General features: G+C 40.0%; 1 protein-coding gene across 1 annotated transcript in view; it reads left to right on the top strand.

Annotated features, from left to right (window-relative positions):
• The window catches only part of csmd2 (CUB and Sushi multiple domains 2), a 285,801-nt gene that overhangs the window by 136,159 nt on the left and 136,237 nt on the right, over window positions 1-13,405 (top strand). Inside the window, exons 8-12 of the mRNA XM_042506230.1 lie at window positions 113-200; window positions 1,396-1,520; window positions 5,342-5,463; window positions 8,015-8,118; window positions 9,922-10,034. Coding sequence (XP_042362164.1) covers window positions 113-200; window positions 1,396-1,520; window positions 5,342-5,463; window positions 8,015-8,118; window positions 9,922-10,034 — 552 coding nt within the window. The remainder of the gene's footprint in view (window positions 1-112; window positions 201-1,395; window positions 1,521-5,341; window positions 5,464-8,014; window positions 8,119-9,921; window positions 10,035-13,405) is intronic.

A 13,405-nucleotide genomic window follows, 5' to 3' on the forward strand; every position in this document is an offset into this window, starting at 1 on the left:
TCAAGATAAGTAATTTTGTATAGACTTTCCTTTGTTGTGCAATCTTTACTTTCCACTGTTTTTACTTCTTCTTCTTCTTACTCTTCTTTTTCTCTCTGTCTTCTCCTGTTAGTGTCTCAGATGGGTGTTGCGCAGGGACACAACATGTGTCCAGACCCGGGGATCCCAGATCGAGGAAAAAGAAAAGGCTCAGACTTCAGGTAATAGCACCCAAAGAATGATTTCAGGAGAAATTAATTAGGTGGCAAGTTAAACTGAGAAGATAAAAGATTCCTCAACAAGAACAGGCTGATTGACAGACTGTGAATGATAGACAGTATGTTCTAGTAAGAAAAGATGATTATCAGGTTTCTAAGACCTCGCTTTCCTTTGAGACAAAAGATGACCCTATATGGCTTTATTAGCTATATTACTAAATTGGCTTGAGCTATACAGTATGAACGCATATGGCTTTTAAAAAAAAAGTCAAGATAATTTCTTTCTGTTTCTGTACTTTTTAAAGTAGATATTGCGTTCATTTGCCTAATTTGTGACTTTTGTCACGATTCTTCAACTGAGTAACTTTAAAACAAAGCTTTCAGTTTTATAATTTTGTAAGTTTTATGATTTAATTGTCTAAGCCTAATTAACTTGTTTAAACGGTACTTCTCGTACTTTCATTGTCAGTTCAGTTGTCTTGTGTTTAAATAAAGTAACACCAGAGTTTTAATTAGTTTCCCTTCCAATGTCTCTTGAAAGTGGTAACTTTTTAAATTTAGTTTCCAAATGTTTAAAAAAAATGCACTATTGGTATAATGGGGCAACATTAAATGGAAATATTGGCTTTTTTAAAAATAATTCCAAAGTAATTCCAAAATGATCTCCCAGTTCACTGTTGAAGATCTTAACTTTGTTCACAGTTGAGATTTAATCAGCAGTGAGCTGGGAGGAAACTATCGGGTGCTGCAACAAATCAGGGCCTGCATCTTGAAATGTGTTCAGCATACAGCACATTACCCAATGTCATGCCCCATAAAGCCACTGCAACCAAACCTGATAGAGAAATGTGTGCTCTAAAACAAATACCCTACCATTTGAGCCACTGCACACTAATAGGCTGCCTCTGTGGGATGGCAGTATTACCGGTGGGATTACAGAGTTTCATTCCTGTCAGAGCTATTGTCTCTATCAGTGGTCAGCTATAACACAGACAAATGGGTATCATCCGCCTCCCACCATGGAGCACTTTTGGAAATCACACTCTGCGTAGACTAAGAAATATGTGTATTTTTTTCCAGCAGTGACCATTTTTCTTTGGTACTCTCACCTCATGTGCTCTCCCACTGCTGAAAAGTGTTTTTTACGGGAAAGGTCTGTGATGCTAATGCGTTTTCTCTGCATGCAATCTAACTGCAGGCGAGGAGCCACAGTGCATTTTTCCTGCGACGAGGGTTATGAACTGCAGGGCTCAAAGAGCATCAGTTGTCTCAGAGTGACAGACAGTTATGTAGGCTGGAGTGACGATCGACCCATATGCAGAGGTAAGGATTGACACGTCGGTCGTCCATCTGTGCACATGTGTAATGGTGGTCATCTTAATGTGACCTGAATTTCATATATATTCATACTTGGGTGGGCTGACGTTGACATGTTTGCTTGTGCTGTCATCTTGTGAAGATGCCCAGTCCATGTATTTATTCATTTATTTATTTTTTTTTGGATTAAGCATTCACCGTTTTATTGTGACTGGCCTGACTTTGACCTTTGGCCAACATCCTTTTGCTTCCTGCTGTTTAGTCATGCTGGCATAGAGCTGCCCATCAGTCATGTCTTCCTCACTTCTGACCATTTTGTGACAGGCAGGAAGAGCGGTCAGGCTCCCTGTGAGGTATCGCTGATGCTCTTATTCTCCTCAATTTCAGTTTTCAGCTTCAGCGAACCGAATTAATCAGAGTAGATTTGATTTTGGACTTTTTTGTGTTGTATAATTGGTTTAATTGATGAGTATCTGATTTGTGAAGTGTATTCATTGGAGCGGGAAATATTAATATTTGACTTTAACTTAGTGGTGGTGTTCTCTTAGAGTTTAAATGTAAAAAGTCCGAAACCCCCAAAGTCCAATTAATAATTTGTTCAGCATACTGTTCCAAACTGTAATATTTCATTTTTGCAGACTGCACAATACATATCAAAGTGTTTTAAAGGCATTGTCTTCTGGTTGAAATTCTTTTTGGTTACTATTCAGCAGAGTTCTGATTGTCGGTATTAATCTGAAAGCACTCGGGCAGAGAGAAATAGTCAAATGAAGTATCTTTGATCAGCGCAAGGCTTTCTTGTTTGTAACGACTGCAGCTCATATTGGCAAAAAAACAAAGCATGAGCCATGGCATTTTAACGTTGCTGTATGTAACACAACTACAAACAATGTGTTATAAAATTAACAAAATTAGACATTTAGCACAGGCCAACATGAAAGCCTCTGAATCGATATGTCTGTGATGGCAATGCATCAAATAACAATGTGAAAACAATGTGACAACATAAATGGAGTTCCTCTGCTTGACAGAGCTTCATAGTGAGTTTCAATTCAATGTTCAGCTGCCTGGCCCGTGACTTTACTGGTTTTGTTCACTTTAAATGCTCTCCTAGATTCATTTTAGGCTGCAGCATGCAGCTGTTTTCGGCAAAGAAGTTACAAAAAAGACGGCAGACAAACACAGTTTGTCATTATTCATTAAAGATAGAAGACCGTTTGGCGGCCAGATATTTTTGTCAAGAATTTGTAGAGACCAAAAGCAGAGCTAAAAGAGAGTGAATATTTAATTTCTATTCACCAGGTGAAAGAAACACATTTCCAAATGAATAATAATGTTGCTTTAGACTGTTGGATGTATAAACTTGCAAATGCATGCTAACAAGTTTGCTTGTTGAATAAATATGACAGCACAAAATGCTTTGTCATTACTCCAAAAAATGCTTTGTAAGTGTTTCAAGTAATTAGGCCAAACAATTCCTCAGCAGTTCTAAGATTTAGATGTTGATAAGTCACAACATGAGAGAGTGCATCAACAGAGCAGCTCATATGAAATTGTCTTTGAGGTTTGGATAAGTAGCGTTGGAGCTGCACCAACTTTAGGTTTTTCATCAAAGTATAAATACAGATAGTAGGAGACTTTTTCATCCACTATGTCAACCATTTTATATTAGTTTCCCCATCAGGTCTTTTGAACACCCTCATCTCTGAGGATTTGTTTAATGTAATCACTTGCAGCTAACGTCACCCATACGCCCCTGTTGTTACTCCACTTCAGTTAATGCATTGTCTAAAATCCAGCTTTCCACAGGTACCGCCATTGTTTCTTTTGTCTTGGACTGATCCACTTGCACCAAAATTAGATTACAGCACTACGGAGTGGGTGGCATGATCTCAGATGGATAATATAGGTGGGTAGGGGTTGATAGTGCTTTGTCTTATCCAAGCTACTGTCAGTCACCTGTATTTCCAAAAAAAACAAAAGGATGTTTTTTGTGACACCAAATACAGCCACGAAGGCCTTGTTCTGACACTCTTTTCTTTTATTCTTCTTTGAACTGAAAAAAAAAACCCACACACAAAAAAGTAATTTAGCCTGTGAGAGTGTTTTATGTAAAAGAACATTTGCAATTGACACAACATCCACAATAATGTCAGTGAAATTGCCCTGTAAGAGTATCTCACTCCATCATTCTCATTTAACCTTTGGCACTGTGTCTTTGTTCTGCTTCAATAAAGATTAAACATCATCCAGGAATAATTGAATCTCTGTATCCTTAATTAGCATTAGTCATCATTAAATTGTACAGCACTATCATTAGCACAGGAAAAAAAATCCATCTCTGGCTGCAAATTCATTCTCCATGAAATTCTTGGTTCTCTTTGCATCTGTACTTCCTTTGTGTTCATGGAGTATGATTGCAAGGTGGCCTGTCCCACTTTCATGTCTAACACTGAACACACAGAGTGGGATGTATCAGACAAGATGATCCTTGTGATTAAGAAAAAATAGGAGGACGTGGTAAATTCAGTTGACATCTTCTCTGCTGTATTATTTTCGTTAAGGTCACCCTCACTGTCAGCACAACTCAAATTAATTACTTTATTCTCCCTTTAACTTCCCCAAAGTTCTTTTTTCATTTTAATAGGGGTGATTTGGTGAGAGAGGGGTGGAGCATGGAGCCACTGAGTGGGGCTTGAGCACCCGAAGGACCTCTCTCTTAGACATAACTCATTAAAATTTGGGTGGCCGGTTCAGGTCCTTTCAAATACTTTCAGGTTATCCCCCATATATGTACACACGTACACACTCACTCTCCTTCAAGTACTCAGTAGAAATTCTGCTTTAATTTGAAGGAGTGTTTAAACAGTTCTGCTATGCAGACACCCTCGGGCCTCGATAAAGAAGTCACATCGTCCTTTAAAGTTTGGTTTACTAACTCCTCACCTACTCTTTTCAATAAGAATGTCACAGTGTGATCCTTGATTTGTATTTTGTTGTATGTATTTTTCCCCAGGATGAAGTCCACAGCACTATATTTATGGCTGCCTAAATTTATTTTGAAACATTGAAACAGTGTTAGAGGATCATGAAGACAGTCTGATGTCATCATCTTTTTATTGTTATAATAAGTTACCTTGACAATGTTTACTCCCCAGTATATTTTAGACCTGATGGAAAACTACAATTCATGTATATGACTGAATCTGTTATTGGTCTGTTTTTCATGGTGGCACACTACATTGGCAAGACAAGTGTTTTCAGGGGAAACAGAGCAGTTTTGTTTATTCTGAATGCTCTTTAGTTTATGATTTGATGATGTTTTAAAAAAATGGACAAGTCATCATTACCAAGCATTTGCCAGAAAGCTTGAACTCTCTTAGCAATGCTTGCTTACAGTTTAGTCAGGAACACTGACAGAACCTCAAGTTAGACAAATGCATTTTGATTCATTACACAATCGTATTTGACACTTCTACTCATTAGGATTCTCCTCAGGATGCTATCCATGTCACTTGGTAAAGATTGAATTGAGAGTTTTGCAACCCCCATAAGGGTTTTTAGAAAACACAAATAAATGATTTATTACAAATAATACACAAGACAAGAAATACATTCGCAAGTATGAGTAATAAGAGAGCTTATCAGGTGGAGGCAGAGGTGACTAAAGAATGAATCGGCTCAACTAGCTGTCGGCACGACTTGTGTATTCAAGATGCTGTACAGGAGTGGGTTTGACAGATGCTGTGTCTTTTGTGGTTTTTAAATGAGAAAGTTTAAGTTCAAACTGTCAAACATTTGCTTCTTTCTGTGTCTTTCCCTCGTAGCACCAATGTGTGGAGGTCAATTGAGAGGACCAAGTGGAGTCATCACATCTCCAAACTACCCAGTCCAGTATGACAACAATGCTAACTGCACTTGGGTCATCGTAGCCACAGACACCTCTAAGGTAAAAGTCATGAAACACAGGATTTAAAGGGATAGTTTGCCTCAAAATCTTAAAATGCATATCTTTCCTCTTACCTTGAATATAATTGATCAGGATGGCTTGAGCACCACAAGCCAAGTGCCGTCTAGATCCATTATGTTCGAGAGACGGCAGACGTCTCCAAAGCCGATATCTCCAACACTCGGCAACTCGTACAAAAACAATCTAGACTGATAAATAGCACTACAGGTAAGAGGAAAAATTCTATGTATTTTTAATTCATGGTTGCACTGTCCTTTTTAGCATTAGTGCAATGATAATTTAGCCTCTTGCCACTGTAATTTTCCAGCAGTATGTAAATCAGGTGAGTGGTGTGTTTACACTTGTTAGAGAGGAATTCCAGAGGACGCTCTTCTCCGACACGTGACTCATTTTATATTTTTAATAATTACAGGACATTCTAGGGACTGCGGAAAACTGTGTGACAGAAGCACTCCCATAGAAAAATGTGAGACATAAGGAAAGTGGGGGAAAGGAGCACTGGAACTGAGCCAACAGAAGACAAAGAGAGTTGTTAGAAACACCTGTGGTGAGAGTGAGGCGAAAAGAGCAAAAAACTGACGGAGGAGTAATGGAGACGTTCAGAGAGCATGCTCAGAGGATATCATGAAAGTGTCATAGCCACTCTGTTCAGACCATTGACTTTGGAGTTGTGTTCAAGGCCACCCAGCTGCTTTCCTGGCAAATATCCTTCTCTGAACTCAAACATATTGGTTTCACACATCCTTCTCTCATTGTGCAGTTTTCAGTTTAGTTGAGGTTATGTGAGGTAAGAGGCGAGGCAGAAAGGGTAGTCAGATGCAGTGCACACCCACCCAACCCCGCCCTTTGCTTGCATGCATACAAACACACATAGACACCCTTGGGTATACTCGGCAGGCAGCTTGCTGAAACAGACAACGGTACTTTGGGCTGTCTCTCGCGCTGTTGTCTGGGCGAGATGAAGATGGAGCGAGGCTGTTCTTTCTGTTTAGAGATGTAATGGGCTTCTATTCCTGCCCGTCCGCATAGGCCCAGCCAGAGGAGACTTTAGGTCAGGCAGGAGACTGAGGCAGTACCGCAAAAATAGGCGGGAGGACGTGACACAACTCTTCCAGACCTATATGCAGTCCTGCGACATCATTACTAATGTGGGTTCTTGTCAAGCGTTGACTCTTCATAATGTCCTGAAGGTACCAAATGCAGTTGTTTTTTTTGTCAACAATCTTTTAAGTGCTTATCTGTCAGTGTCAGGGACACTGGGGTCTCTGTCTGAAACATCCAAAATGCCAGACATTACGTCAGGGATGGCAAATAACATAGTGTATATATATATATGGCTGCTGTTCTTTTTCTTTTCTTGTGTATGTCTCCCCCTCTGTGCCTCACCTGTTGGCTGGCAGATGGGAGATGAGTTTGTGGTATGAAACTCTATTTATCTAGTGATCTGACCTATTTTGCCTACACACCATCCATCTCCTCTCTCCACCTTGGCAATTTTCATTAAGCACTGGGTTTAACATAGGACAGAATGCAATTTGCATTTATATAAGCTTTTTCATTAGGCCTGGCTCTCTCAGCCCTGTGGAAACATTAAGAATTTGGCGGAAATCAGTGGCAGCCAATTTACAATAGGAGACAAAGACAGTCCTTGTTTTGCTTTTTTATTTATTTATATTTAAGTCTCCCACATTACCCAGCTTTTGTGTCTGTATTTATCGACATTTTGCACTATCATAATCAAACCTTTTTTGTCTGTCTGTCTTTATTAGCACTGCCCCTTGCTTCCTTCAGCTAGGATATTGATTCTCTTACCTTGTTCCACCCTCTCTTCCCACGCTCCCACATGCAGCATAGAAATGAGATGAAATAAATAGGTCTGTTTTTTCCCTCACTTTTAAAATCCAATACATGAATCTTTTTGAAACTTTTGAGTCACCTTTATGATGCATAGATTCACCTTGTGGACAACCTCAGACTCCCTGCCACATCTCCTGATGTGCTTAAAGTCATTGTAAGTCTGGCTTAATAGGCCACAGAGGCCTCTGTGACCTGCTGATTTGATGAGCAAGAGAAGGGGTCATGCAGACCGTCTGGCAGGTAATCAGATATTTGATTAGTGGTGGAAAGTTCATAATCACCTGATAGGAAGTGAGATGTAGCAAAATATACACACACAGTCATGTATACTTAAGCAAAACTCTCCAAACTGATCATTTGCACAAACACTTTATAAAAGTTGTGATTGGAATCTGATGAAGATTTATGGTAGTGTGAGAGTATTTGCGGAAAAATAAATATATTCATAGCAATTTATGGATATAAGTTAACATATAATATGCACAGCTGGTGCATGTGTGTCGATGGAATTGTGCCAGACATACATTTAAAAGAGATTGATAGATGATGGATGGATAGACAGAGTGAGAGAAAGTCACAGATGGGAAGAGGTCTCTCCTCTGCACCTGGTGTCAGGAGCATTCAAGCATCTGTCGTTTACGCTTGTCTTAGCAATGTCCCTTCTGTTGTCCAGGTGATCAAGCTGACATTTGAGGATTTTGACCTGGAGCGAGGGTATGACACCCTGACGGTGGGAGACGGCGAGGTGGTGGGAGACCAGAAGACCATCTTCCACGTGTGAGTGACTCCTTTGACCTCTATTTTTTGCCTTTAATCTTCCCTCTCTGTTCTCTAACTTCTTCTGGCTTTTACTTCGCACCGCCGTCTCGAGCAGTCATCATCATTTTTGCTACTCCTTTTCCATGTAATCATATTCCGTCTTTTAGTTTCTCCTTCCTCTTCACCTTTCTTCTTTTTTGGCACACTTGCCTTTTCTCCTCCTCAACTTCCCTACAGCGGGCAGCACCCCTCTCTCTCTTCCCTTTACCCTCCAGCCCTTCGCTCTCTGTTGTACTGTTTCTCTTTCGTTTCATCACCACCTGATGCAGTAGTGCATGAAAAATAGATGCTGCACCACATTGTCAATCATCACTCTTTTCAATGTTAAAAACAAGATCACAGCCATGTGGTGCAGCATTGCGAACTGCATATTGATGCCCCCTAATGGAGTTTGCGCTAGCAGATGCTCCATAACAATCCGCAGGATGTTGTTATTAATTGTGCTGAAATTTACCACCTTAATAAAGTTTTTATAGATCAATTTTTATGCAAGACTGCCTCGCTTGGGTAGGAACTGGGAGGAGGTGGGAGATAAATGAGGGAGAGATTTGTGGAGGAGGGGTTTGTTGATAAGTGAAGATGATCCTCACTTTAACAGTTTTGTGCACATATTTGCACAACAAACAAACACTGAAAATGACCTAATCTATTCAATTAAGAACTCCCTCTGCACTCATGGACTTCTTTATGATACCAAAGTGGAGCGAGCAATTCTGTCATTGAGGTCGGACGTGCTCTTGCACACAAACAAACTAGAACAATTTAGGACCAGAGAATAAACTGCAGCTATCAGCACAGTTTAATGTAAGAGGGTTTTTTTGTGAATCAGTGGTGCAGGCAAGCATGCACAGGCTATAGGATATTATTTTTTTGGAACTTTAAGGTCAAGGCATATAACCCTACAGCAGCACAGTCTAAATGTTGTTGCTAATAGGTGGCGAGTCACAGCCAATCAAGCCTCTTCTTTTCACTTGAAAGACAGCGTGCACTGACAGTTTGAGAATAGAAGAGAACGATTTGGTTTGAGCCTGCCACAAACATTTTTCCCATGGGGGAAATGATGTCCTCATGTGGGAAGAAAACATAATTGTCAGGAGCAGATAGACTATCTTAAATGGCACCAACCCATAATCTGGTGTGCTCTTGTACTTCTTTGTACACACTACATATTGCATCTTTTCTCCCACATATTCATAGACAAGTTCACAGAAACTGCAAGAACGGAGACTGAACCTATCCAGACATTACTTCTTTACCACTCCCACCATCCTCTGAGTGCCGTCACTAAAATTAGAGCCCTTAATCACTTACTCCACAGCTATACACTTCCTAATTAGAGTTGGGGGAATTACTATTCAAATAGGATTAAATTACTTCTGTGGCATTGACTGATCTTGCCTTCATTTTCCACTTTCTTGTCTCCAACTGTTTTGAATTAAAGGGTTAGGGTAAAAAAAAAAAGTCCTCTAAGACTGGGATTGCCTGCAACAGTTTTAGAGCACTTTTCTTTGATGAGAAAAGGCAGATAGTTTAATATATAAATTCAGGTGTTGTTTTGGGTTTTTTTGCTGCTTGCATGAAAGTTTTTTAATGATGCAGTGGAAACAGGGCCTCTGGCTCTTCATGCAGTAAGTGCAAACACTGCTGATAATAACTGAAAAAATAAAACTAATCCAGGTGTTACATGTGACACACCTTGCAGTCACACTGTAGCACAAACATACAGCATATTAACAACAATGTCTTCTTGTCTCTCTGCAGCCTTTCTGGTACCACTACTCCAGACCTTGTAGTTAGCACCAGTCACCAGATGTGGCTCAACTTCAAAACAGACGACACCAGTGGCTCCCTTGGATTCAAGGTTTCCTATGAGGGTAAGGGTGCTTTAGACATTTTGGTTGTCAGTCGGTGAGATGTGCCGGCCTGCTGGCTGCATTTTAAAAAGTAACTTTCCTTGACAATCTCAAGTAGAATGAAGTGTCTTTTTTTCAGACATTTACCCTTGTGCATTGTGGCTCATTGCTCAAAGTTGACAACATGGGCACTGACAGAATACATTTTGCTTCAGTTGACTGTAACATTATTGTCCTTCCCTGCATTCATCATTGTGAGTTTAGTTTCAAGAGCATAGGGGTCAGAGATGCTCCATCTGTCTCATCTAAGACTTTTGTAATGAAGCTTAATAGTGTCATAACAAAACAGGCGTGGCGCTCGCAGCCATGTGAGCTCCTTCTGCCGCATCGCATACTGCATCTACAAATTACTGCTAGACAACAAAGCACTTAATGAAACATGTACAGTACTGTACCAAGGACTCAGTCTAGTCAAGGACTATCAATGAGTAAAACTTCGTATTGCTGGATCCTTTGCAATTATTAGTAGATTATTGTTAAGATTAAAGTCCCCCTCCACTTAAAAAAAAAGTTTTTTTATTTTTATGTCCCCTAAAATGTCTGACATTGACAATAATGATTTGCATTTGTGCAAAGCTTGACAACAGGGAGATGTTCTTGCATTGCTCTACTGAAGAGGGCAATGACTGTTCGTTTCACTAAATCTAAGACTCCAACATTCACTAGGCAAATTAGATTAGGTACCTCACTAATAGGAAACACACAATGATGGAGAAATAGACTTTAACACAACATCAGAAAAGAAACCTAAAACCTCAAGAACAGAGAACTACACTTATCATTCAGATATGTCTCCTAGTCGCAGATTTTGGAAGAGACTCAGAGTCTGGGTCTGACTTAGGTTCAAACATGTACGGCTGAATCTCTCCGATTTTTCTTCTAACGCTAGCGATCTTGATGCATGCTGCTGTTTCATTCTCTTTTGCTTTTCAGATTTCCTCAGAGAGCGAGAAAGAGTAGATCTGCCAGCAGCCCCTTTTCAGAGTTTTTTTTCAGACTATGTTGGAAAACCATGTTACACAACATGTTACAAGTATTTTTATATACTTTTAACATTTAGTGTAAAGCATTTAAGGGCTTCTAGTGGCAGAAATTGTATTTAATATTCATAACGATATTTTCATTAGTTTATAATAACCTGAAAATAAAAATAATTGTGTTCCCTTATCTTAGAATGAGCCATCTACATCTTAATATGGAGCAGATCCTTTTCTGTTTAGTCCACCATGTTGTTCTACAGAAGTCTAGCATGGGCAAATCAAACGGTGGCTCTAGATAGGACCAATAGCGTGTTTGCGTAAGCCATCGTAGTTCTCGCACATGCTTGGCATGACACACTGACAGGGAACTGTTCAAAGAGTTTTCCTCACAAGAAGTGGGACAGAAATTTTAAAACTTTAGTTTGGAAACCGAATAATGCCTATTAGATCATGCTGCTCATCACAGTTTTTCACCTATCTGTATTATTATTATTATTAAAAACATGGAGCTCCAGGCAACACTTTGGCCAGTCTCTTTTAAAGAAGCGCAGCTGTTACCCCACTTAACTGATGTTTAGGATGAATACACAGAGTGAAAGACTGATAGGAACAGACAGGCCTGAGAGAGTTATAAGTGGAGCGAGAAGTTTTAAGAGATTCGCAATATTTTGTGGAGCTGTGTGAACTTTTTTTCAATGCCTCCCATCTCCAACACGCCTGTTGATGTGTAGAAGAAACTGTGTAGAATAATTCATCAAAACAGCATGTTTGATGTGAATATAAGCATGGGGGGGGTCTGTGGTTTTTTTTTACAACGGTCTGATGCTAGTTGCAGAAAATATAAGCAGTGGATCTGCTGTGCGTAATTGCAGTTCGACAGTACACAACATCACTCAGTTAGAGACTGCAGATGGACCAGATACCTGCTCCAATCAGATGGCTGAAAAGAAATTCACCGACATAAAGGAAAGGCCTTTAGTATATATTACTGAAGCGTATCACAGAACACGATTGTTGATATTCACATGTTGAAAGAACCCTCCCCAGCATCTGCAAGCTATTATAGCAATAACTACCCAAAACAGTCCAAACTCAGGTTGGAGCACACAGTGTCCTCATGACACGAAGTCATTAGACAAACCCAAGCTGGGTTCGATGTCTTGAACACTAATAAGGGAGAACAATAAGGGCACCTATTAAGGTAAAAACAAATTTGTCAAAAACAGGCAAAGAACATTGATGCAGCCTCTTGCAGATAGCTAATGCATTCCTCCATCCCTAGTGTGTATCTGTACATGTGTACTCTCGTGTGTGTGTGTGTTTGCGTATTTGTTAGCTTTAAAAAAGGGATTTAATATGTGTATGTTCTTGCATGCACGTGTGAAGACCAAAGAGACAAAGAGGACTGACAGTGTGAGTTTGTGAATCTGTGTGTGCGTGTTATTCCTCTTTGTGTGCATGCATGTGAGTTCGGGGAGTTTGCCAGGGTTCTTCTTCTAGATAAGTCTGTCGTTTGCCTCTCAGAAGCACAGCGAGTCTTCTCCCTTGCCCACAGATGCTTATTTTTCATCAGTAAAAATAAACAGAGAAAGTGGAGCAGCATGCTGAACCAAAGTGTAATTAAAACACTGAGTTCTACTTAATGAAGGGGAAGAAACGCTTTGAACCACTTCACCTCCCAGATTGGAGCACCCAAAATCTAATTTGCATTCTCAATTACTTGTATTTTAAGCCTGATCATCAAGTGTAATTGCAAACACAGTCATACCAGTGCACACATACTCCCACCTTACTCATGTTTTTGAGTGCGGGTTGCAGACACTCTGCAGTGGCCTCAATCTTTCAACTGAAATTTAGCTGTTTAACAGTATGAGTGAGGTTTGTAGAGCCTGTTCAGACAGCTGTTTACAGTTGAAATTTGGACATGTTGTGCCATGTGTAACCATCTGTTGACAGGATGTTATTGTCAGTGCTTGAGTAGGGCTGGTACCCACTGATAAAGTTATGCTGGTACTTAAGGCTGCCCCTTAAGTCGGAGATTCAAATCATTAGTCAGTCAACAGAGATTGCTTCAAGTTGAGCTGCTTTTTTTGAGGGGGGGGGGGGGTTGCTAGTCAGTGTGGTGTGCTGTACTTCTGAGGACGTTTTAGTCCCCAGATTTTTCTGCGGAGGGAATGCTCTTGACTTTCACAATTCTCTTTGTTATAAGCAGTTACAGAAGTGCAAACTGCAGCACATAGGAATAGAGAGGCTGCACTGTAGGTGAAGAAGTGGTGAATTTCCAGCTCACAGTAAGTTAATATGACACAGTCTCTCTTGTTTGATATCTACTGTCAGCAAAAATGTTGCACA

The sequence above is a fragment of the Plectropomus leopardus genome, chromosome 18, assembly GCF_008729295.1.
Source record: "Plectropomus leopardus isolate mb chromosome 18, YSFRI_Pleo_2.0, whole genome shotgun sequence".
NCBI lineage: Eukaryota > Metazoa > Chordata > Actinopteri > Perciformes > Serranidae > Plectropomus > Plectropomus leopardus.